At 40.6% G+C, this 27,029-nt stretch overlaps 1 protein-coding gene across 3 annotated transcripts in view; it reads left to right on the forward strand.

Moving 5' to 3' along the window:
• The window catches only part of Smarcc1 (SWI/SNF related BAF chromatin remodeling complex subunit C1), a 103,482-nt gene that overhangs the window by 47,462 nt on the left and 28,991 nt on the right, over window positions 1-27,029 (forward strand). For all 3 annotated transcript variants that reach the window (NM_001413573.2, XM_087561458.1, XM_087561457.1), the window contains 11 exon segments: window positions 3,815-3,936; window positions 4,465-4,536; window positions 6,502-6,615; window positions 7,479-7,632; window positions 8,494-8,607; window positions 10,321-10,380; window positions 12,840-13,098; window positions 14,370-14,531; window positions 22,436-22,491; window positions 24,520-24,634; window positions 26,121-26,275. In NM_001413573.2, the coding sequence (NP_001400502.1) occupies window positions 3,815-3,936; window positions 4,465-4,536; window positions 6,502-6,615; window positions 7,479-7,632; window positions 8,494-8,607; window positions 10,321-10,380; window positions 12,840-13,098; window positions 14,370-14,531; window positions 22,436-22,491; window positions 24,520-24,634; window positions 26,121-26,275 (1,383 nt within the window).

Consider the following 27,029-nt stretch of genomic DNA (forward strand, 5'->3'; position numbering starts at 1 on the left):
TGTGGGGTTGGGGATTTAGCTCAGTGGTAAGGCCCTGGGTTCGGTCCCCAGCTCCGAAAAAAAGAAAAAAAAAAAAGATAGAGTCTTGTGTATTATGGGCTTTTCTCATTCTCTGTGTGGCCAGGCTTTCATTGAACTCCTCCCATCTCTGTGTCCTGATCACAGGTTTTCTAGGTGATATTACCATACCAAGCTCATGTAACTTAAATTTAAGAATTAGATACGTGCTGTTCTTGGCAGAGTCAGGGCTAGCCTGGTGTACATACTAAGGTTCAAGAACATCCAGGCTTATATGGTGAAAGACCTCGCCCCCCTCCAAAAAACAAATCAGTGCGTACTTCAATAAACTTGTTTTCTATTTGGAATAATTGCAATAATGGGCTTTTCTTCAGGAAATACTAATTTTTTATTACATTTTCTGCCTGTGTATACTCATGTTTGCCACATCATATGTGTGTGTAGGTTAGAGAACGTTCATGAAAAGATTCTCTCTTTCCACAATAAGGCTTCTAGGACTCAAACTATTGGTGGCAGGCGTTTTTGTTTTTGGTTTTTTTGTTGTTGTTGTTGTTGTTTTGTTGTTGTTTTTTCTTTGCTCCAAGTAAAAGAACTTAGGTCTTCATTGACTCAGCAGACATACTCTAATCAACCTAACTGTAAGCAGATTGATAGTGAGAATAGTTTTGCTAGAGCCCTTATTTTAAGGAGTGAGCTTTGTTAGTGAATAATTGTTATTTCTCCAGCATTCCAGTGCTCTCCAGTGCTTCATGCTTTTACGTCAAATTCCATTCTTTATTTATTTTTGTTTTTTAAGACATGGTTTCTCTTTGTAACAACCTGACTGTCCTGAAATTCACTCTGTGGACCAGGTTGGCCTCTAACTCCCAGAGATACACTGTTTCCTGGATGCTAGAATAAAAGGTTTATTTAATGCACCACTCCCTTACACAGTTCACCTGTTTAGAAATTGATCTTGTATATGAGTACACTGTTCAGACGCACCAGAAGAGGGCATCGGATCTCATTACAGATGGTTGTGAGCCACCATGTGGTTGCTGGGATTTGAACACAGGACCTCTGGAATGGCAGTCAGTGCTCTTAACCACTGAGCCATCTCTCCAGCCCCTAGAAATTGATCTTAGTTTACCTTTTTTGTTTGTGGGTACACTCAAACACATGTGGCTTTCTTTTTTTTTTTTCGTTTTCTTTTTTCCGGAGCTGGGGACCGAACCCAGGGTCTTGCGCTTCCTAGGCAAGCGCTCTACCACTGAGCTAAATCCCCAACCCCCCTGGCAACAGATCTTAATGTTAAGTACTATGGCATAGGAAAATTTGGTCAAATTAAGGTTAAGAAATCAGTCTCTGAAAACAATTCAAAAAAAAATTTTTTTTTTTTTTTTGGAGCTGGGGATCGAACCCAGGGCCTTGCACTTCCAAAATATTTCTTAGTAGAAAAACATTTTACACCTTTAAAAATTGTAAGGAGGGAGCTGAGGAGATGGCTCAGTTTGTGAAGTAACCGAGACTTAGGCATAAGGCCCTGAGTTCAGATCCCCAGCACTCATAGCAGAGCCTCCCTGTGAGGCAGCAGTGGGGCCTGCAGTTCAGTGCTGCTCTAGTTCTGTCTGGGGTTGGAGGAGTGGGGATTTGTTGTTGTAAAAATATATAAAATAGAAAAGAGTATAGTTCTCACCCCCCACCCCCAGGTCCGTGCCGCCCCAAGATATCTGCTAGATATCTTGGCAGAAACACATCCCAGCCGCACGCTTTCCTACACTCAAACCCTCACATAAAAGAACACACAACACAATAATCTTTGACCCAATTGGTAAGATATAATTGCCCACTTAAACATACAAAGCCCAGTACCATCCATCGCTTAAGAAAATTGATAACGGGCTGGAGAGATGGCTCAGTGGTTAAGAGCACTGACTGCTCTTCCAGAAGTCCTGAGTTCAAATCCCAGCAGCCACAAGGTGGTTCACAACTATCTGTAATGGGATCCGATGCCCTCTTCTGGTGTGTCTGAAGACAGCGACAGTGTACTCACATAAACAAAATAAATACAAAAAAAAAGAAAAAAAAAGAACATTGATAACAACCTGTAAATACACAGAGCAGAATTTTAGCACCACCTGCCATGGCTTTTCCCCTCACTCTGTTTCTTCCTTCCTGTCCTAGTCTCCTCCTCTTCCTTCAAACTTCTCTCCCGCCCATCCTTCCTTCTCCAATGACAGGCCTCCTTCTGTCCTGTACCTGCCCCTCACCTGTACTTTACAAATTCAATGGGGAGAAGGTTCTGGTGAAGTCACCTGAGTTCTGACTAGGCAGCTGTCCTTGGGGCAGTGGAATTAGCATCAAAATACAGATAACTTCAGAGCAAACCACAACAGGGATTCTTCATTCCACAAAGCTTACTGCACAGCAGGACTTTCCAGGTTCATTCCCAGACCCTGTCTCAAGGGTCAGCTACACACTGATAGTAGAAAACACTTGATGTCAGCTTTGTGCTTACATACCTGCACACATACACAGCGTCTATATAAATATTTACACGTTTATTAGTAGATGAAAGTTGATAATTGTCCTAGAATTTACTGTGTAGATCATAGTAACAGAGTTCTGTGTAGTAGTATTATCAAATTCAGAAATATCCTCTGCATCCTATGTTCTGGGATTCTAAGATACTCTGCTTCCTTCCACCCCAGTAATCTGTAATATTCTTGATTTAAAAACTGCTTATGCTAATGAGGTATATTCAGAAGCTTTAAGGTCTTTTCTGAATGTTTCAGCTATCGAGTTGGAAATTGCTTGTCAGGTGGCTTATCTAATCAAAGCAGCTGCTCTACAATCTCCCAAACCCACGTAAAGGTAGACCAACCGGTGCCACAGTTACTCCGACCTTCACACCTTCTGCTCCCATAAAAAGAAGGAATCTAATGTCACAAAGTACCCAAAAAGGAAATAAAGTGCAGTAATTATAAGACACCTGCAAATGTGATAATAATTTATAATGTGTAGTCTGATCAGCTTTGCTTTGAGAAGTGATATCAGTAAACTTGATTAGGCAGTTAACATCGTGTTAAACTGTGGTGGGATTGGAATAGGATCTAAGTCTGTAACACAGGCTGTGGCTGTAGTATTAGTGCATGCGGTTGTGAGAGGAAAGGTTGGGCCAGTGGGTCTCTTCTCCCATGTGGGGCCTTGCTTCCTTATGAGGAATGAATATATAGGGCTCTTGGTAGGTACTTAGGTTTAGTATTCGGGATGAAAGCAATCTTTGTGCTCTGTTAGTCTCCTTACCCTTTTGTAAATAATGTGAAAACTTGTAGTTGAGATTTTTGATCGTGAAACTGTATGGTCACAATTATGATTACTTTTGTGAAGGACTTCAGAGTCACCTAAGGGGTTAAGAGCACTGGCTTCTCTTCCACAGGATTCAGGTTTGCTTCTTAGCACCACTCAAAACTTCTCTCACAATGCTAGACACTGCATGTGCTTAAAATTACTATTAAAAAATTGAAAAGCTCTTGTGAAGAAAGTTTTGATACATGTATCAATTCTTGAGTGAAACAGTGTATCTGTTATATGATAATTATCCTGTTATTAGATAATTTGAGCATTCTATTATTTTGATAAAGGAAAAATAAAGTCTGTTGTCAGTTCACCACTTTTATACCCTTAGAAATCAGAAATGTCTATGCTTGAGAATTGTTTCCTTATCCTTCAGATTGGATCCACTACCTTCTTTGAACTATATCAGGTATGTGATTTGTCTGTTCTCTCTGTGAACAACACTTTTGTTTTTTAATAGGAAGATGAAGATCCCAGCAAAGGTGATCCGAGTCGTTCAGCTGACGCAGGTGAAGACAATGTGACAGAACAGACCAATCACATCATTATTCCCAGCTACGCTTCCTGGTTTGATTATAATTGGTGAGTGGGCTTCCCCCCCCCCCCCCCGAAGCCTGGTACCAGAGGGGTGGAAACACTCGCCTTCTCCTCAGCTGTGCTGTTTTACCCTCTTCCAGTCTCCTTCATAAGCAACATGGACATTACTGTTTCAAACATATTCTTCTTACCGTGTTGTTGCTTTGCATGTTTATTCCTTTTACCATGCTTGGTGCTTACCCTGTGAGTCGTGATCCTTTTGGGGGTTGCAGGAACATCATCATCCTCTTGTAGTTATTAGGCGAGGTTTTGCTATCCAGTTTCCAAAAAACCCCTTTCATTTCACCTGTTTTATTGTCCTAGTGTTATGAAGATGAGTGGTGACATTTATAATTGTTACTGTCCACATTGGTTTGTTCCTTTGAGACTAGGTCTTGTGCTAGACTCCATGCTAACCAACAGCAGGCTCTCTCAGTCATGACTCTCAGTTGTGGGTATTACAGATCTGAACCAGTGTGCCCTGTACAACTTTTTTAGTTGATTAAGAGAATCTTTTCCCCTCTTTTCTTTCAGTATTCATGTGATTGAACGGCGTGCGCTTCCCGAGTTTTTTAATGGAAAAAACAAATCCAAGACTCCTGAAATGTGAGCCCACTGTTTTATAAACCTTTTTATGTTCATAGCATGGATTTGTTGGTTTAGTTTGATGTGTAAGTGTTTTGCCTACATGTGTATGTGAACCACACGTGTGCAGTGCCTGCAAAAGCCAAAAGAGGGCACTGGCTCTCTTGAAGCTATGGAAGGGTATGAGCAAACCTGGGCCATCTGCAAGACCAGCAGCAAGTCCTTTTAACCTCTGGTCTTCATCCCTTTCCTGATTCTTCAAACATAATTCCTACGTGCTGGTTACTACTGCTTTTTTATTTATTTATTTATTTATTTATTTTTAAAGATTTATTTATTATATATAAGTACACTGTAACTCTTCAGACACACCAGAAGAGGGCATCAGATTCCATTACAGATGGTTGTGAGCCACCATGTGGTTGCTGGGATTTGAACTCAGGACCTCTGGAAGAGCAATGAGTGCTCTTAACCACTGAGCCATCTCTCCAGTCCCTTTTTATTTCTTTTAATTTACAAATAGTGAGTGCTACTCAAAAATTACTTATTTTTGTACCATCTTAACTTCAAGGTAATTTTTAGGCTTTTTTCTTTCTAAACTTCAGATTATGTGTGTGTCAATCCTAGCACTTAAATATTAAATGTAATAAATGGTGTTTACTGGAGGTTTCTCATAATAGCTTTTAATTATTTCTATGTGTGTTAGGATTTGAAGTCTCATATAATGATGTGGTAGGGAGTAAATCTTTATTCTCATGATAAATTATTAATTACAAGCTTATTGTGTATAGGATTATTCCATTGCATTTGAACTGAGTTAAATTCTCTAAAACATTTGCCTTTGTTTTATAATTGGAAATAACTTAGGAGTTTGCTCATCAGGATGTATATCTGTCTACTTTTGACGTATTGTTATATATATTTATGTATTTATTGTTTGGTTCCCTTTTTATTTTGTAAAATAGGGTCTTGCTATGTAGATTGGGTTAGGCTAGAACTCCACCACTGTCCTTTCAGGGAACAGTAATCTATTTCCGTTCCTTGCGTGTAGTGCCAAAATAATTTTGTTTAGTGGTTACCCTGTTTTAGAGGAGAACTGAGTATATAATAGTGTTCCACGTAGGGTACATAGCAGCGCATGGGCAACATGAAGCACATTCTCAATGTTGATTTGTGATTCTGTCTCGATGTCCGAGACAGCACCAGCTTATCTCCTAATGACAGTGTTGCTTTGCAGTCCCCACATCCAGACTGGGGAGGCGTCTCTTTAAAGTTAGACTTTTCTGTTTTCGCCTTTTTCATCTTGTAACTTGAGTCATTTTTGTCTGCCCTTGTATCTTCTCAGACTTTTCTTTTGCTTGTTGTTAAAAATAATTGTTGGTAGATGTCATGATCCTTAACAGTCCTGAGTTGTAGAAAGCATTTGTGGCAGGAATGTTCCAGTGCGCATAGACGCTGCCGTGACATGGAAGCACAGTTTTCCTAAGTTTCCTTTACACTTTTGACTTATCCTGCGTTGGCTCGCTGTGGTCATTGGTCTGACTAAGGCACATTGCTGTGTCAGAGCCAAGTTCATTGGTGAGAAGTAAGAGTACCCAGAGACAGAGACCACGACCCTGTCCAGCCCTCCGTCCAGGGCAGCTCTTTAAGGGCTTTGTGTGTCAGTTTTCTTGAGTAACAGAAAGATGGGCTTTATTTTGTAGAGTCATTTGGAGTATTAGGTGAGCTACTTTGCAGAACACTGCTTAGCAACCACAGACAAATATTCAACTTACCTTATGCTGTTTCAATGTGCAATATACTTGCTTTGCATTTTACTGGTTCTGAATTTATTTGAATTGTTAATATTAGATGACAACAATTCAATGTTGTCACATATGTTTTGGGGGGGTGTTCTATGATTGTCAAACATTTTTTAGTTTGGTTTTGATAATATTTTATCCAAAGATGCATGTCTACATTATAAATTTTGTCCTTGTATTTTAGATACTTGGCATATCGAAATTTTATGATTGATACATACCGTCTAAATCCTCAAGAATATTTAACCAGCACTGCTTGTCGGCGAAACCTGACTGGAGATGTGTGTGCTGTGATGAGGTAAAATGTTTGACTTCAATCCTGTATTTTAGGTACTTAAAGATGTATTGCCGTTTTATATCTTGCTAAGTTTGTATTTAAGGTTTTTGTTATTTTTATTTACCTGTATCATATGTACCAAGGGTAAGCTTAAAATCTGGAGGAGTACATCAAGTCTCCTGGAGCAGGTACTAGAGTCATTTGGGACCAGCATGACATGACTGTTGGGGGACAGACCTGAATTTTTAAAAGCTCACCCTCCTACCTGACCAATTGAACTGGGTGCTTTTCATCCTACTGAGAGGGTTCTGTATTTTAATACTCATTGTTGTAATCTTTGTTTCCTAGGTTCTATATATCTTTTATGGTCAGATTAGACAATGACAAGGGATTTGGGTGGGAGTATGTATATCATCCCAGAACAATTTAAATTTGGATTTCCTTCTCTGTATTGGGTCAGAGAATCAGTTTTTCATCATGAAACAGGAATTTGTTCTTTATTTCTGTAATAAAGGAACTATTATTTGATGGCCATGGTGGTATATGCCTTTAATCCTAGCCCTCGGGTGATAGGCAAGCAGAGGTTTGTGCTGTCAAGGACACCCTGTTCCTCATAGTGAGGTGCCAGAGCTTCATAGTACGAACACCTCATAGTAGTAACACCTCATAGTAGTAACACCGCAAAAGTAGAAATAACCCCCTATTCATTATTTGACATTGTTTTCAGGATGTGCGTTCTCCCTAAAACAGTACAAAGATAGTTGGCTGTTTGCAGTCTGCAGAGAACATCTTTTCTTCTTTCTGTTTTGATTCTTCACTACAACGTTGGGGGTTCACAGATGAAACTGAGTCAATTGTAATTTTAAAAAGTTTTCATCTTTCAGGGTTCATGCCTTCTTAGAGCAGTGGGGTCTTGTTAACTACCAAGTTGATCCAGAAAGTCGACCCATGGCAATGGGACCTCCTCCCACTCCTCATTTCAATGTGTTAGCTGACACACCCTCTGGGCTCGTGCCTCTGCATCTTCGATCACCTCAGGTAAGGTAGTGGTGACAGCTCTGGGGCCTGCCTGGTAGCCCTGTCCTGGTGCTGCTTCCCACCTGATAGGCTTGAGACGGTTGACCTTTGCTTTTCATTCCTCCAGTTGTAAATGTAATATTTAAGGTATTGCTGTGCCACCAATTCTGAGACTTTCTCCCACGAAATTAATGCATTTATTGTTACCCTTTAACCCCTTGCCACCAGTATCACTAGGAAGTAAGCAGATGATACAGAAACTTGTTATTACGTCTGTGTCTGGGCTGTGTGCATTTTATTTATTTTTTTTTTTTTTTGTTCTTTTTTTCGGGGCTGGGACTGAACCCAGGGCCTTGCGCTTCCTAGGCAAGCGCTCTACCACTGAGCTAAATCCCCAACCCCGGCTGTGTGCATTTTAAAGCCTTTATTAATAACTTTACTCATGATTGCAGAAGTAGACATCCATGGTGATGTATTACTAAAGGATATTCATATTGTATTTGCTCCTCATTGTCAAAGAGAATATAGATTAGCAGGAAAATTGCCTATCTTCTGTGACTAAGGAGAGCACCAGAGGTACTTGCTTTTCTCATGTTGAGTTTATTGACAGTTTACTGTGGAGATAGACTTAGTTTTTTGTTCTTGCTGAAAGTGGTTATTTCATTTCATTTTTGATTTTGAGACCTATGTAGTTCTGACTCTTGGACCTCTGTAGAGTAGACTGACCTCTAACTCATTAAGACCCACTTACCTCCTGAATCAGAGGTGTACACCATCATGCTGAGCTGATTAAAGAATTAGCCAATCTGAAATAATTATTAAAAACTTGTATGCCTTCGCATTTAAACAGTAAATCTAGTCATTTTGTCATCTGCCTCACAGGTCCCTGCTGCTCAACAGATGTTAAATTTTCCTGAGAAGAACAAGGAGAAACCAATTGATTTGCAGAACTTTGGTCTTCGAACTGACATTTATTCCAAGAAAACACTGGCAAAGGTAAAGGCTTTTATAAACCCATGTTGGCCACCCGCTCACATGTCTTCTTTCTTGTATAGGAAATCCAGTCTGACTGGAGACAGCAAGGTTTCTGTTCAGGTCTGGTGCCCTTTCAGCATTCATGTAGGTGATTAGCAGATAGATATTTAAATAACTACAGACAGGGTTTTGTGAAGGTAGTTCAATTTCAAAAGTAAGTTAAAATATATAGTGAGAATCATGTAATAGGGCTGGAGAGATGCCCAGCGGTTAAAAGTGCCAACTGTGGGGTTGGGGATTTGGCTCAGTGGTAGAGTGCTTGCCTAGGAAGCGCAAGGTCCTGGGTTCAGTCCCCAGCTCCGGAAGGAAAAAAAAAAAGAGTGCCAACTGCTCTTCCAGAGGTCCTGAGTTCAAATCCCAGCAACCGCATGGTGGCTTACAACCATCTGTAATGGGATCTGATGCCCTCTTCTGGTGTGTCTGAAGACAGCAACAGTGAACTCACATATATTAAATAAATAGATCAATCTTTAAAGCTAGATCCTGTAATGACCGTGTGAGTGTCTGTTGATTCAGCTACCAACTCAGACCACAAAGCAGGGTAAGCAGTAAGAATGGAGGGCAGGAATTGTGGCAACAGACAGGAATTAATTTATATGCGAGGAAGGAGAAAGAGGAATAGGATTGACAAGCTTGACTGTGTGAGGGCTAACACTAGTCTTGACGTCAGGAGAACATTTGCATTCAGAGGCTGGCAGGAGGCGCAGCAGTGCACAGTTGCAGCCAAGCCTGACAGCCTGAATTCAGATCCCACAAGCACAGGAAAACCAGATGTGCAGCAAGAAGGGGACAGACACGAGAACCCCATGACAGGAGCAGCTTTCTGCATTTTAAATGACAGACCAAAATATTACTTGAAAATAAGCTGAAAAATTGTAAGTTAATATGCTAAGTAGTAACATGACTATTTAAAGAAGTTTAATTAGCTAAAAGATTATATCTATGCTCAGTAATAGAAACATAATCCTAGCTTGTATGTTGTGGCTGACACATGTACCTAGCTTCCTTAGACGTAAAAACAACAATACAGGAATAACCATAGACTTGTGTGTAAGTTAACAACATGTAGTTTGGTTTGGCTTGGTTAAAATTATGGTTTCTTCAGTCAATAGAATAGTGTAAGACAAAATCCATTCCCAGAACTGTTCATGCTTACTCAAGCTTGTTATCCCAGCACTAGCAGGCTCATTGTCCTGAGATTGAGACTTAACAAAGAGACTTAAAAACCCAAGAAATAAAGATGCTGGAGAGATGGGTCAGCAGGTGAGAGTGCTGACCTTAAACATTGTCAGTGACCTTTAGTCCTGGAGTATCTGACTCAGGCTGTCAGACCCGGGTGGGAGAGCCTTCACACTCTCAGATGCCTTGCTGGGCTGGTTCATAGCTTGTTTTTGTATAATTATAAATGATTTTTCTTGTTAGTGTATTTTAAAACTATACCTCTATCTCCCAAAGTTGAAATAGTGTGTAAATAACATGTAAACACTTCTGGGACTAATGAAAACAAGACGCTGGTGCACGCCAAGCCTTCTGTTGAGGTGTCTGAGTGTTGAGTTATGGGGGACTCCCCTGTATGGTCTGGGTAAAACAGTTCTGTGAGGTTAGGAAATCCTGCCTGAGCCCCATCTGCATACACTTGTGAGTAGCAAATAATTTCTGGCTTTGTTTCTTCAGAGTAAAGGAGCTAGTGCCGGAAGGGAGTGGACAGAACAGGAGACCCTTCTTCTCCTAGAGGTAAGCTGACCAGTGGTGGTGGCCCTTACTCACAGCTGATGAGTTTTTTCTTGCTCTTTTTTTTTTTTCCTTCTCTCTCAATAGTTCAAAAAGATACTTTTTGGGGAACTTTTGTTACTATTACACTTTTCTAGTCTCCCCTTTTTGTATTGGGTTTAAGCAGGTGGCTCTTTCTAAGGCTCTACCTTACAATCAGAGTCCTTGACTAGCCATATCTATCATGGATTGTGCTTAAGAGTGTATGCTCAAAAAAAAAAAAAGTGTATGCTCTAAAGGGGTTGGGGATTTAGCTCAGTGGTAGAGTGCTTGCCTAGCAAGCGCAAGGCCCTGGGTTCGGTTCCCACCTCCGAAAAAGAAAAAGAAAAAGAAAGAGTGTGTGCTCCACACTCACAAGCAAATATAGCTTGTTATTTAGTGCTATTTTGAACCTTTGTGCCATGAGAAGTAATGGTTGTACTTTAAGTAGAAAATGCAACAGTTCTTTATGCACACTGTGGTTCTAAATTACCTCCATATCTACCTTAAATGTTAGTGCATGGGGCTGGAGTGATGGCTCACACGTTAAAGGACAGGCACACAACCAAAAGCATAAGGTGAGTGGACAGTAAATACAGAGTGAGGTAACAATTCCTGAGCTACGGTTTGCCCTGACCATGCTGAAGAGAACTGCCTGCTATACTTGTAAACAATAGTACATTTCTTTGCTGCAGGTGGCTTCTGTGCTAGGGTTGTCTTTTCTTTTAGGCAGGAAGCAGGCAGGGATTATCAACATATTTATGTTGATTCCTTAACTGAGAAGCAGTAAGGCTCAGCAGCATTGTTTACTATTAACACTGTCCCTGAAAGCAGTTATGTAGAGCAAACACTAGCTTACAAGGCAGGTTTCTGGGTGTACACCCTCTAACCTAGCATTTGAAGATTGCAAGTCCTTTGCCTTCCATGATTAAGTAGGGCAACTTAAAAGCCAGATAAATGTGAGATCACTGAAGGTAGGAGAGAGAACCTTTTTCAGATTTGTGAATCTGTAAGGCAAAGCTTTTACCTAGATCACACACACTCCTGCTTCTGTTCCAGACCCTCCCCACTCCACTCCCATTTCCCAAAAAAGGGTATCAGGAAATCATGCCACCAGAGAGAAGTAACAGTAGCAAGCCCTAAAAGGTTGACAAGTTATTTCATTTGTTATATTTTCTTACTATTTATTTTATGTATTTAATCATATAGATTCAGGTTTTCGTTTTTGTTTTGAAGGTTTTTACGACTTTTTACCAAAACTCTAATAATAAATTTTATGACTCATTCTATTCTGTCCTGTCAATCTTTTACTGCTAGCCTCAATTTTTATTAAAAATCCATTGTCTTGTAGACCTTAGTGTGTTTGTATGGGTAGATGATGATGTGTATGTGGAAGGCAGGGCAACATTGGAGTCTGTTCTCTTCTAACATCTTGTGGGTTACTAAACAGTGACTTCGTCTCTCAGCCTTCTCACTTGCCCCTTTTTATTGTTTGTGTCTCTTTCTTTCCTCCCTTTCTTTCTGTCTGTCTTTCTGCCCATCTTTTCATTCTCTCACGTTGATTTTCTTTGTATCATGTTGGTCTTACACATAATTTACTCAAATTTTTATTTCATTTTAATAATGTTACAAATATTTTTCCACTTTAAAATTGTTCATTGCGGGCTGGAGAGATGGCTCAGTGGTTAAGAACACTGACTGCTCTTCCAGAGGTCCTGAGTTCAATTCCCAGCAACCACATGGTGGCTCACAACCATCTGTAATGAGATCTGATGTCCTCCTCTTGTGTGTCTGACACCTACAGTGAACTCAAAAATAAAATAAATCTTTTTTAAAAAAGTTATTCATTGCTATGAGAGGAATATAAGCATTGTTCTTGCTTTCTCTTACGCTTTTAGCCCATCTGATATTGTCGTGGTAATCTTCAGCCACCATCTCAGAGTAGATTCTTTGAAAGTTTTCATGTAAAGAGTAGTGATCCAGTTTAAACGAATATTGTAATGTTCAGGTATTTCATTATTGTTTTGTTGCCTGATTGACAACTTATTAAAAGGGTCACTGCCAGATTACCTTTTACCTTAATGTAGAAATAATTATTTATATTACTAGTTTGAAATAGGATCTTGTCCACTCTGTTATCTTCAAATCTTGTCTCAGTTTACAGACAGTTGGGGTTGAAGGGCATGCGCCACCATAACTACTAGATCACTACCCAAATTTTTTTAGAATTCTGTCTGCAGAATCTTAGCAAGGTTGGGTTTGCATGCCTAGCACTCTTGAGCCTGTGAACCAGGGTTAGTAGAAGTTGAAGACCAGCCTGTATCACATAGTGAGATCCTGTCACACAGAAGGGGGAAAAAGGGCACTGGCTTCATTTTTCTTCCCTTCTATTTTCCTTCCTTGTTATTTGATGCTATCACCCTTTTGTTTCTGTGTTCACTTAGGCTCTGGAGATGTACAAGGATGATTGGAATAAAGTCTCGGAACATGTTGGAAGCCGTACTCAGGATGAATGCATCCTCCACTTTTTGAGGCTTCCCATTGAGGACCCATACCTTGAAAATTCAGATGCTTCTCTTGGGCCACTAGCTTACCAGCCTGTCCCTTTCAGCCAGTCAGGAAACCCCGTGATGAGTACTGTTGCCTTTTTAGCATCCGTGGTTGACCCTCGAGTAGCATCAGCTGCAGCCAAAGCAGCTTTGGGTATGTACTTCCTGTGAAAGCTACCTCTCCAGCACTAAAGTCTGACTTTATATTCAAATATGATTAGCCATGAGCTTAACATTTGCCTCAGTTATATAAAGTGTATGCTGTGCAAGCATGAGGGCCTGAGTCAGATCTCCAAAGCCTGTGTAAAAGCTAGAAGCTCTAGTATATGCTTATAGCATCTATACTGGGAGACAGAATAGATGGTCTCACAAGTCATCCTGACAGGGATAGTAACTCAGAGATAAGGTGGAGGGAGAACTGATAGAATCTTTGTTGATGTCAACTGGATTAAACCAGCAGACTTAAACCCAGGCACAAGCTCACCCCCACACATACATACAAATGCTTTTAAGAATATCAGCTGTGTTAATACACATTTCTCTCTTATAAGTCACACAACAAAAACTAAAGATAATGTGCTTCATCAAAATGTAGAAAATAATTTGTAAGGACTTTGTTTTTCTTTCACTTTTAAAAATCTATTTTGTGTGTGTGAGAGAGGGAGGGGAGGGGGAGAGGGATGGAGGGAGGGAGAGAGGGAAAGAGAGAGAGGGAAGATCACTTACCATGATATATCTCTGAAGGTCAGGATTAGCAGTGCAAGGGTGAGCTTTGTCCTACTACGTGTGCCTCATGAATTGAATTGTCAGCCTGGCCACAAATGTCCATTCTGGCTGAGCCATGTTGCTGGCCCATAGAATATTTGTGGATTTAGAAGAACAGCTAGATAATTTGGCATAACCTGTGAAATTGCAGCTTTTTAGAGGAAGAGACAAAAGAATCAGGAGTTTAAAGTTCAGCGTGGACTATTGTGGATCTTGTCTCAACCAACATACATGTACATACACACTCGTGTATAAAGGAAAGTAAGTGTTTTATGACATTAGGATATTGGTAGAGATATAGCATGGAAGCTACTTAATTTATTTTCAATAACTTAATTTCACCCAGGCATCTTTTATATTGTAGGATTTACATTTTTAAGGTTGTTTGATCCTTGCTGTTTTTATAGTTACCAGTCTTGCCAGCAGAGTGGTGAAATCAGGACTGAAATTTTACTTGTTTCTAATAGATCTTTAAACAACTTTTCAAAGTATAATAAAGAAGGCACTATTATGTTTTGGATAATAACCTAGGGAAGTGATTGGATTGATTCATTTTATATTTTCCCTAGTGTGCTCACTGTATAAACTGATGTTACTTTGTCACACTAGGATCAAATATCTATGCAAAATTAAGATATTGTCTTTGTGATCTTGACTCAGAGGAGTTTTCTCGTGTCCGAGAAGAAGTACCCCTGGAATTGGTGGAAGCGCATGTCAAGAAAGTACAGGAAGCTGCAAGAGCCTCTGGGAAGGTGGATCCTACCTACGGCCTGGAGAGCAGCTGCATTGCAGGCACTGGGCCCGATGAGCCGGAGAAGCTTGGTGCGTCACTAATGAGTACAGCATTCGCTTTAGAGATGCTTATATTCCTGTCAGTGTGCAAAATCACGGGCTTTGCTTACACACAAGCAATCAAAACAATATAATGTGCCTCTACATTTTATTATATATATTTTTCTCACATTCTTGTGAGGTGGACAAGGGGGACGTGGTACAGAGAAAGCAAGAGCTAAAAATAGTGCCTGATAACCAAACAGTATCAGTTCCTCAGTATGTATGGGTGTGAGTGTGAGTGTGTGTGCCATAGGTGTAGTATGTATGGGTGTATGTGTGTGAGTGTGTGTGCCATAGGTGTAGTATGTATGGGTGTGTGTGTGTGAGAGAGAGAGTATGTGTGTGTGAGTGTGTGCGTGCCATAGGTATAGTATGTATGGGTGTGTGAGTGTGTGTGTGCCATAGGTATAGTATGTATGGGTGTGTGAGTGTGTGTGTGTGTGTGTGTGCCATAGGTATAGTATGTATGGGTGTGTGAGTGTGTGTGTGCCATAGGTGTAGTATGTATGGGTGTGTGTGTGAGTGTGTGTGCCAAAGGTGTAGTATGTATGGGTGTGTGTGTGTGAGAGAGTGTGTGTGTGTGTGTGTGTGTGTGTGTGTGCCATAGGTGTAGTATGTATGGGTGTGTGAGTGTGTGTGAGTGTGTGTGTGCCATAGGTATAGTATGTATGGGTGTGTGAGTGTGTGTGTGTGTGCCATAGGTGTAGTATGTATGGGTGTGTGCGTGTGTGAGAGAGTATGTGTGTGTGAGTGTGTGTGTGCCATAGGTGTAGTATGTATGGGTGTGTGTGTGTGAGAGAGAGTATGTGTGTGTGTGCGTGCCATAGGTGTAGTATGTATGGGTGTGAGTATGTGTGTGTGTGCCATAGGTGTAGTATGTATGGGTGTGAGTGTGTGTGTGTGTGTGTGTGTGTGTGCCATAGGTGTAGTATGTATGGGTGTGTGTGCCATAGGTATAGTATTTATGGGTGTGTGTGTGAGTGTGTGTGTGTGTGTGTGTGTGTGTGTGCGCCATAGGTGTAGTATGTATGGGTGTGTGTGTTTGTGAGTGTGTGTGTGTGCCATAGGTGTAGTATGTATGGGTGTGTGAGTGTGTGTGTGTGTGTGTGCCATAGGTGTAATATTTATGGGTGTGAGTGTGTGTGTGTGTGCGCCATAGTTGTAATATTTATGGGTGTGTGAGTGTGTGTGTGTGTATGCCTTAGGTGTAGTATTTATGGGTGTGTGAGTGAGTGTGTGTGTATGCCATAGGTGTAGTTTTAGCACATGCTTTTGACCATGGATACATGGAGACCAGAAGACCAGATTTCTTCCCATTACAATCATACAACCTATGTTAATCTAAGGTTTTGGTATATGTAAATATCTAAGATAACATTTAGTTTTTAAGTTACTTTTGTTTATTTTATATCAAATTGTACACAGCATGGTTTTGTGGACATGACGCGTAGTTTGCATGCGTTTTGTAGAGATAAGAATGCTTTTCTTCAGTAACTAACATAATGGGATGAATATCAGTTTCTTAAAAATATTTATTTTTTATGTATCTTTATATATTAAGTGTTGAGTGCCTGTGCCAGTAGATTCCAGAAGTGGCGTGTAGGATCCCTTGGAAGTAGGCATTACAGATTCGAGCCTCCCGGTGTGGGTGTTGGAAACCAAACGCTGACTCTTTGAAAGAGTAATCAGTGCTCGTAACCTCGTAGGCATCTTTTCACTCCTCCAGGCGTCCATCTTTTAAGTGTTCTATGTGGCATGAGTACAGCAGCACTCTGCCACTTTCCCTCCCACTGTGTGGGTACTGAAGACCTGACTCAGACTTGGTGGTGTGCCTCTCCCGACTGAGCCATCTTACCAGTTGCTGCCCGTTTTGAAGGATATAACTTTGATCCAAATGATGGAATGAGCATGCATTCAGTGGGCAGTGAAGGTCTGGTCTGTCAGACATCGTACTGCAAATCCTGTTTATGTTCTTGGTCTGCAGTTTTCCCTGTTTATAGCTTTATTCCTTAGAGAATCTTTGGCATGTTGAGTTGTGTTTTGACAAACAGAATGACTGGGAAGACTGTCAAATAGCAGATTGTTCACTGAGCTCCTTAACAAATTTTGTGTAAGTCTGAGTCTGCCTTCATGTGGACGGGACCAACTGGATCCATTCAAGAGGGTTAAGAACGAGTTTCCAAGCTAGGCCTGGTGTCACACAGTTAGTGCCCGCACTCAAGTCAGAGGCTGGTAGATCTTTGATTTTTGACGCCAGCCCACTCTAAATGTCTTCCAATAATTGGACGTGTAATTAATCATTAAGGACTGGCTTAGATTTAAGTGACTTTCTGATTATTCTTACTTTCTACAAGGGAGGTGGTAGAATTTTTATTATGTAACATATAATTGCCTTTTTAGGTCTTTTGTGTCAAATTAAGTACTTTTTTGTCTTGATAAATATACACATACCTCTTATTACGATTTATATCAAGTAAGATAACAGGTAGAACTAATCGAAAACTGGATGGTTTACAAATGAAGTGCCAAAATAGAGATAGTTTCCAGTAGATAGCCACAGAGCTGACTCAATAATGAAGAATACTTATTCAGAATATATTTTATAAGACATCTTTTTGTTACAAGCATTTGAGTCTCTCAGATCTAATGTTTACAGCTCCTTCAGCCCCTTTGAAAATGATTTCAGATTCTCTTCCCATCCTGTTTTTGCTAGCCACATTATTTTTAGAATGACTTTAGCAACTGCTTCCCAATTTATGCCATGTGCCATCTTGTTTAAGGTAATTCTGAACATTCATTATAATGTGGGGCTTGGTGGCACGTATCTGTGATCCTACCAGTTAGGAAGCTAAGGCTCGTGAGTTCCAGCCCAGCTTAGTCTGTATAGTGAGACCCTTGTCTCAAAGCTTAAAATTATTTTAATTAGGTATTTTAATTATTTCTTAACTCTGCATATGTGGGTCATTCTACAATATGGGCCAAAGGATTTTCAGCTTTCTGCTCTATCAACACCATCAAATGGTAGTGGGATGGAGTCTGAATCCGCTTTAATATTGGTAGTGTAGGAGCCACAGAGATGTGCCCCTGAGTACTAGGTTGCCTTTTAGAGGACAGAGGTAGGACTCCCAGGATTCACAGGGATGTTTACAGCTGTCCATAGCTCATTTCCAGGGATCAGATGCCGTGGTCTCTACTCCAGGGCCCCTGCACAACACACATGATGTTCAGGCAAACGCATACACATGAAATAAAATTAAATAAATTGAGCACTTTCTACCCAACCATGGTGGAACACATCTTTAATCTCTGCAGAAGCAAATGGATCTCTTTGAGTTCAAGACCAGCATGGTCTATATTCTTAGTTCTAGGACAGCCAGAACCATGTAGAGACTCTGTCTTAAAAACAGAGAGAGACCAATAATAAATAAATAGGGCGGGAATCACACTTCAAACAAAGCAGAAGCTGTTTTCATAGCATTAAGAGATAAATACAGAAATTAATTAATTAATATTTTTAGACATTGTAAGAGTATTAGAACTATTTCTCGTTTTTTCTTCTTTCAGTGGATATAAGTAGATATTAATTTACATAGCCTTTTATCTTTGAATTACAGTCAATTTTAAAAAGTTGATGTCAAGTTTGACTTGCCTTAAAATAGATAATGTGAGTGTGTGGTACATTTAGAATGTGCAAATAAAATATAAAATTGTGGGTAGATTTTCAAAAGCAACAATGTGTATTACTTTTTGATGATGGTGCATATTTATTAACCCATGATGTTTGAGGTCCGTTTAAAAACCTGTATTACTACATTTTCTGATAGTATTCTTCTCCAATCTTACCAGCTCAATATATCTTCATGTTTTGAGACAGGATCTCACTATGTGGACCATCTTGACCTTGAATTCCCAGATCTGCCTCTCTCTCTGACTCAGCCTCTGGAGTGCTGTGATTAAAGGTGTGGTTCAGCACCCCAAGCCAAAAGCTCCACTTTAAATCTGAACTCAGATCTAAGACAATGGCTGATGATTCTCTTCCTTCTTTTTCACCTCACCTCCACTCTTACAAGAGAAATCCTGTCTTTAAGTGGAGTTCTATTATATGCAATTGAACAACATGTGTTAAGTATGATTTTGCTAGGTCTTAGACATTGTAAAATATGAAATATTTACACTTCTGAGAAATTTTTTTCTACTCGGTATTTTATTTTCCCACTTATCCATGTGTTATCCAGGTAGCTGTTTAATCCCCTCTTGTGCAATCCGTTCTGAATGATTGCAGTCCTGTTTAGCTTCCCACTCTCAGTGGGCAGCTGGGAGCCGTGCCCTTGTGTCTTATTATGGCATCTGTGTACACTCTTCATGCTTCATAGAGTTCTAATACACATTCTTAACTACCGTGTAGTTGGACTAGCGGACATGTGAAGACCATGGACCCACATCACTAACTTTGCTCTTGATGGTATCACTTTAATCAGATTTGTCCTTCAGACCTGGAACACGGACATTCTCCAACCTCACCCATCCTTTCTCATTTGTAAACAAGTTCTATGCTCAGCAGAAGGTTAGGAAATGCAGTCTCCCCCAAAGCTTGTGTCTTTACTTGCAGCCTGTCATTCGACTCTATCTGGGGTGAGAGTCCCTCCCGATTAGTTTGAAATGTCACTTCTGTGAGCTTCCCTCATACAGACTTCACTTACGTGCCAATCCATGAAAGCTAATTTTGGCTTCTGCTCTGTTTCCTCACGGTTCTCCTATACGAATGCCTCATTAACTGTTTTGCGTGTAGTTTCTCCCATTTTGTTACTCATTGCTTTTTTGTTTTTTGAGAAAAGATTTCAAACCCACAGAGCTCGCTCTGCTTCTCCCTCCCCGATGCTGCAATTAAAGGTGTACACACATGCATGGCTTTCTTGGAGACTTTGGTTTTATTTTTTTGTTTAGATTTATTCTGTGAATACGAGATTGTTTATGTACACCTTCTGCACGCATGGTGCTGTCAAACGACAGAAGACGACATTGGATTAAGTGGACTTGGATTATGGATAGTTTTGAGCCCCTCTGTCAGTGAGGGGATGGAACCTAGCTCCTCCAGAAGAGCAGCACATGTCACCAGCTCATCCTTTGATGATGCAGCGGTTACTTTCTAATAGAGTTAGCTTTTCTTATTTATGCTATAACATCATTTTGTATCAGTTTGTGGCTACTTTCTCCCTTGTCTTCTTTTATACACTGCTATCATTTACTTATTTTCTTTTACCTTGAAATTTTCTTAAAAAACAATGAATCTTGCAGATTTTTCCCCACTTCAAATCCAATTCCCCTACCTAAAAATATCTCACTCCCGTCTTTATGTCCTCATCTTTCAGTCAAATCTCCAGCTGATGTTAATGGAGCACACCTTTAATTTCAGTGCTAGGGAGGCAGACAAGGGATATGTATGACTTTTGGCCAAACTGGCTACATAGTCAACTTCTAGGCCAAACATGACTACATGGTGAGATCCTGTCTTTTAAAAAATAAAAAGCGGCCTGGAGAGATGGCTCAGTGGTTAAGAGCACCCGACTACTCTTCCAGAGGTCCTGAGTTCAATTCCCAGCAACCACATGGTGGCTCACAACCATCTGTAATGAGATCTGATGTCCTCTTCTGGTGTGTGTCTAAGGACAGCTACAGTGTACTTATATATAATAAATGAATACATCTTTAAAAAAAATAAAATAAAAAGCAAGGCCTCGAGAGATGGCTCAGTGGTTAAGAGCACCGACTGCTCTTCCAGAGGTCCTGAGTTCAATTCCCAGCAACCACATGGTGGCTCACAGCCATCTGTAATGGGATCTGATGCCCTCTTCTGGTGTGTCTGAAGACAGCTGCAGTGCACTTATATAAATAAATAAATATTTTTTTTTTTTTTTTTTTTTTGGTTCTTTTTTTCGGAGCTGGGGACCGAACCCAGGGCCTTGCGCTTCCTAGGTAAGCGCTCTACCACTGAGCTAAATCCCCAGCCCCAATTTTTTTTTTTTTTTTTTTTTAAATAACGTATAAGCCCCGTAAGTCCCCTCAGTTGGTGTGGGCTGGGTTGGACACTGAATTGGAACCAGAGGACTCACTGCCTGTGGTTTTGGACAGCCCTGTGCAAGGATCAGACGGTTCTCTCTTCTTCCTCGATCCTGACTCCACCATGGCCTAATTTTTGGACAGCGGTTCTATGTTGATGAGATTGCTCCATTCAAGTCCTGGCTCTAGAGTCTGCATGATCTGGTGCTACCTCTGACCCTCTGTGCTCATGTCTTTGGTGGCTGGACAAGGTGGCGGCTATTTGACCATTATTCTGAAAACAATGAGATTGGTGGACTCATTAAAAACTACACAACTGTTTGCTTAGTTAGTTGCTTTGAGCACTGTTTTTCTTACAAACAAGCCAGTTTAACATATTAAAATCCTGTTACTGATGCATTCATTTACAGTTGTGTGATGTAAAATTTTACTCTGTAGAGTGTAGTCTTTAAGAGTTTTTGCCTGAGCTGGTTCATAGAGCCAGGCAGATCTGAGTTCAAGGCCAGCCTGATCTATAGATCGAACTCCAATATAGCCAGGACTACACTGGGAAACTGTGTCCTAAAAAACAAAAACCAAGTGTCTTCCTCTTTTTTTGTTTTAAGCAATGTTCATTTTCTATAACATTATCTGCCTCTCTTCCACTATGCCCCATCCCAGAGATTGACTTCAGATCATATTCTTCCCCAATTCTCACAGCAAAATCCTTATTTTTAAGACAGCATGTTATGTAAAATAAAGATTTTTTTTTTTAGCTCATTCCTGTTACTAGGTAATTCCTGGGTGTTCTAGAGCAACGTTATAACCGCCTTCTAACGTTTTTCATCTCTCAAATTGGGACCACATATACACAGTTAGATATTTTGTCTCCCTGATACTGCTAATTTGACTATGTGTTCTCTTTTTCATGGTTCCTTAGTAATTTGTATTTCACTGACTGAGGCAGGTCACACCTTTGTGTACTGTGGCAGACGAGGTGACTTTTGCTCTCACTCACCAGAATTAGGTCCTCTTATGGTTTCAGCCAATGCAGGACTAAGCAATGTTCCTACAGTGCCTGATTGATTATGTGCACATTAAATCGCTGTTAGTCAAAATGAGTTACATTTACTCTTTAACAATTCCAATTATTATATACAGAAAATCCATGTAAGCATAGTACATTTTCTCAACTAAAATCCATTACTATCAAGAGTGCTAGATCAAGACAAATAGTGACATCATTGCTGCTCTATCTATTGACCCTGGTATCTCGTCTACCTATCCCTTCCTTACTTAACCACTGCCCTGCTTTTGGCAGCATTTATTTTGACAGTATTGCTCTTACACCCTTTTTACTTGCTCACAAAGTATGTGCTATTTATGTCCGACTTCTTTTTTTTTTTTTTAAATTAACTTGAGTATTTCTTATTTACATTTCGAGTGTTATTCCCTTTCCCGGTTTCTGGGCAAACATCTCCCTAATCCCTCCACCTCCCCTTCTTTATGGGTGTTCCCCTCCCCATCCTCCCCTCATTGCCGCCCTCCCCTCAACAATCACGTTCACAGGGGGTTCAGTCTTAGCAGGACCCAGGGCTTCCCCTTCCACTGGTGCTCTTACTAGGATATTCATTGCTACCTATGGGGTCAGAGTCCAGGGTCAGTCCATGTATAGTCTTTAGGTAGTGGCTTAGTCCCTGGAAGCTCTGGTTGCTTGGCATAGTTGTATGTCCGACTTCTTTTGGGACCAGGTTACTGATTAATTGTTCCAAATATATACATTGGTATATTTTAGATGGTCTGTAATAACACTGATTTTACCTATTTCCATATTACTTTTATTCTTTCACTTGTAGAAGGGTCTGAAGAAGAGAAGATGGAAACAGATCCTGATGGTCAGCAGCCTGAAAAGGTAAAGGCTCCTCAGATATCTCTCTCTTCACCAAAAGGAATGCAGTCCCTTCTCCTGTGCTGGTTTTCAGGTTTTGTGATATGTCAAGTCACCTTCAGGGGACTAGCAGTGGATTTTCTACTTAAGCTACAGTTGAGCAGAGTGTGATGGACACTGCTTCCACAGACTCTTCTCTAGCTCCCTCCACAGCTTGCCCTACTCTCTCTCTGCCCTGTTTAGGCACAATTGGGAATATTTATACAGAAATTGGTTTTGTGAATATTGATTTGTAGGACTTAGGTTTTATATTTGTTCAGAGGAGAATTTCCTACCAGATGATTTCCTAGGAGACTTAGTACCACCAGAGGAACACTTAGTAACAGTTGACGATAAGCTGACATTGGAGGTAGATTTTAAAGAGCAAAAAGAACTGTAAAGGGGGTTGGGGATTTGGCTCAGTGGTAGAGCGCTTGCTAGGCCCTGGGTTCGGTCCCCAGCTCCGAAAAAAAAGAACCAAAAAAAGAACTGTAAAGACTGAATGAGAGGGCATGGAATCAACGTGTAAGTATACATGAGTGGGGATTCAAGGTCTTGATCATGTGTACGAAGTTATATAGAAAAGGAGAAACTCCACTTAATACAATTGTTATGACTCTGCAGTGTTCCAGATATCACACAGTAGTTTTCCATTTGTGATTTCATTGAATTCTTTTGTTGTGGATTCTTGTGTTTGTGTTGAGGCACAGTCTCGCTGTGAAGCTCTGGCTGACTGGAAGTCATTATTGTAGATCAGTGTGCCTCACCTCACAGCTTCCTCACCGCCATGTGTCTTCTCAGTGCTGAATCCCTGCACCCTGCTTTTGTTTATTTTGTTTGTTTATTCTTAGTGATGTGTTTGTTTTACTTGCTTGTACATCTCTGCCACTTGCATGCCTGGTGCCTGGGGAAGTTAGAAGAGGGCATCTGGTTTCCTCCTACAGGATTACAGGTGGCTGTGAGCTGCTAAGTGGATACCAGGAATTCCTCCTGGGTCTTCTGAATTGTTGAGCCTTCTCTCCAGCCTCTCCAGTTTAATTCTTGGAATAGCTCATCAAGTCAGTGATGCGGTGATTAGATGAGATTTTTACAGACTGTTCTGTAGTTTGTCCAAGGTCACAGATTTCACAATACTCAAATGTTGAACTGTTGTTGGTTTTCAGACACCAAAGCAAATCACTCTTCTGTGTTACTGAAGCTATCAGTAAGTGGCTCGACAGGGTCATTTCATCAGGGTTTCTTCTGCCAGTCAAAGTCAAGTGCTTTCAGCCCTTTTAAACAACTAATTGAGAGCTGGAGCGATCACACTTATCTCTTGGATTACCAGAACCCACGTGCCCATGATAGCCTGCCTCTAATTTTAACCTCAGAAAGCAGAGACTGGATCCCCAAGCAAGATAACTTTTAAGAAACCCTGCTTCGGGTTGGGGATTTAGCTCAGTGGTAGAGCGCTTGCCTAGCAAGCACAAGGCCCTGGGTTCGGTCCCCAGCTCCGAAAAAACAAAAAGAAACCCTGCTTCATTGAATAAGGTAGAAGAGTGATTGGCATCGATTACCAATGTCAACCACTGGCCTCTGTGCATACGTTCCCACAATCACAAATGCACATACATGTATGTCATATACATAAAAATTGGGGGCAAAATCATGTGTGTATGTCTGTGTATCTGTGTGTGTATGTTTCTTTGGTCTTTGTTTTTAATCAATAAATAATATCGTTTAGTTGCTCTGATACTCCTTGGGTATTGCAAACCAGTCTTAGTATCAGAGGTTGCAGAAGCACCAGGTACTATATCCTTGAGTTGTATCATCTCAATTGGAGACCCACGTTTCTAATTGGTTACAAATACACATCCCAGGATTAGTCTTTTCCCTGGGTCTGCCTTCCCAGGCCCTTCCAAATCTAGTCTGCTGCTCTCATCCTCAACCATGAAACCTGGTGTTAGCTTCAGATGGTTTCAGTCCTGACTGGCTGCTCACTTATCTGCGCTCTCTTGTTTGTATGACTTTCAGGCAGAAAACAAAGGGGAAAATGAATCGGATGAAGGGGATAAAATACAAGATGGAGAGAATGAGAAAAACAGCGAGAAGGAACGAGATAGTGACACCAGTGAGGACGTCAAGCCAGGTGACCTGGGCCAGGGCTTCTTATGCCACATTGTTCCTGTGACTCAAAGGCTGTGGGGAAGTTCTGGTCCTTGGGACAGAAAGACCTTCTCCTCCTTTAAAAACAATTTATTATATTTAAGAACAATTTTTTTATTGTTAGTAGTGTTTGTGGGATTATTGGTTTATATATTTGATTGACCACTATGAGTTTACTTTATTATCTGTGCGTGGGTGTTTTCCTCTGTGTGTGTGTGTGTGTGTGTGTGTGTGTGTGTGTGTGTGTTTTCCTGTGTGTGTGTTTATGTACACATTGTGCATGTCTGTTTACCTCCTGTGTGCATTGCCCTTTGAGGCCAGAAGTGAGTGTTGCACCCAGAGTGTTACTAGAGGTGTCCACAGTTATGACTGACGTGGGGGAGCTGAGAGGAGCCCTGAGAAGAGCTGCCAACGAGTCCTCTTGACCACTTTTGACAGGATCAGGTCTGTTGTTCTGAGACAATGGCTTGATTAACCCAAGCTGACCTGAAACTTGCTTTGTAGCTGATGCTGGTTTTGAACTCCTGATCTTCCTGCCACTTCTTCCCAAGTAAAAGGATTTCAGGCTTTTGCCACTATGTTGACTTTTTTTTTTTACTTTGGATTTAGGGTGGAGGCGGAGATAATTGAGCCTATAGTATTTCGCACACTGTACCACAAGTTCATGGTCCTGCTTGGTGATTTGTTTCTTGTTCTATTTTGAAATTTTGAGGCTGGATATTACTAAGTTGACCAAGCTAGCCTTAAATTGAGTCTGTAATCTTTGTACTTGATGTCCTTTAGTCTGAGCCTCTAGAGAAGCCACCTTTTCAGCCCTCCAAAGTGCTCAGGTCAAAGGTTTGATACCATCATGCCTCTCTCTCGGGTTTAGTTGAAAGTTAGTGCTTATTCTGGTAGCTGCTTTTTCTCTTTGTTTTCAATAGACATTAAGCAAACTGTTCATATTGACATTTAGATTCCCTTGCCTGCCCTTTGATCTGTGTTTGTGTCTGTCTCCCAGTTAGTATTTATTATCGCCTCATTCTTTTGGAGGGGTGTCACTCTGTCTGAATTATGCCACTTTATTTTGTCTGTTGCAGTAACATCGCATCATATCTGTCTCACACTTGTGGTATACTATTTCTCTGATTTTTTCAGACTTGGGAGTTGTCCTCAGATCATTCTGCTGCTTATTGAACAAATATAAGTCTTAGGCTTGTTTCCCCAAGCTTACCATTTATATCCAAAGGAACTGTCCTGAGAACATGACACAAAGACAAAGTGTGCCACTTCCAAAATATCCCCATGGATGTATGCCTAAATGTAGGGGGGTGTGATTCAGTGAAACTCTTTAAAAGGTTAAAAAGGGGGAAAAAGGTGTTGAAATCTTTATAACATCAGCCCTAGTTTATCATGTGGGAGAAGTGGTTAAGATGGGTCACTGAGGCAGTTACACCTTTAATAAAGCTTTTTTAAAAATAATTTTTTAGAAGAAAAGGAGAATGAAGAGAACAAAGAGCTCACTGATACATGTAAAGAAAGAGAAAGCGATACCGGGAAGAAGAAAGTGGAGCACGAGATTTCTGAAGGAAATGTTGCCACAGCCGCAGCAGCTGCTCTGGCCTCAGCTGCTACCAAAGCCAAGGTTTGCCCCACCAGCCCCCTTCCCGTGCTCTGTTAAGCCATGAATGGTCATATTGTTTGTAGTTAATTGGGAACATTTAGTATAAAGAGCCTGCCTCCCAGCAGGATGACTGTTTGCTTGAATGGCATTTCTAGGTTAACAAAGCCCCGGGCAGAACAAGGTGTTGAGAGTAGATCCGGTGCTCTGGGTGATGATGGGTTTTCATTCCTTGTTGGCTTTAGCTTTGTGAAGTCCACCAGTGGAAGACATAGTTTGAATTCCCCGTAAGGGTCTCATTCATTTTTAATTTGTCTGTGGAAACTGTCTGCAGAACCATTGTTCCAATAATTTTTTACCAGATTGAAATATTTATGATTTTAAAGACAAAATGCTTTTTGTATAAATACTTCATCCTGTATTACAGACTGAAAAGAGAGAACCTAAAATAGCTTTTTCTTCTTGAATTTGCCAGCTTTCCTGGGGGTGGTTTTTTCTATTTATAACAGAGTATCGGCTGCGCTGCATATTTAAAAAGACAGGAAAATGTTATTTTCCCACGCTTCGTGTTAATTTAGCATTTTAAAACATTCTAAAGATGAATATATGAAATTTTAAAAATTTTGCATCCATTCTTCCTGAGCGGTTTCCTTCCATTGTAATTTACCAGATTTCAAGAACTGTAGTTCTGGAGCATTCTTAACCATATATCTTGGCATTTCCTCACCAATGGACACAGGTGTTCTTTCGTGGCCTTCAAACCACTGTGCCAGTGTGA

The sequence above is a fragment of the Rattus norvegicus genome, chromosome 8, assembly GCF_021556685.1.
Source record: "Rattus norvegicus strain SHRSP/BbbUtx chromosome 8, alternate assembly SHRSP_T2T, whole genome shotgun sequence".
Lineage (NCBI taxonomy): Eukaryota > Metazoa > Chordata > Mammalia > Rodentia > Muridae > Rattus > Rattus norvegicus.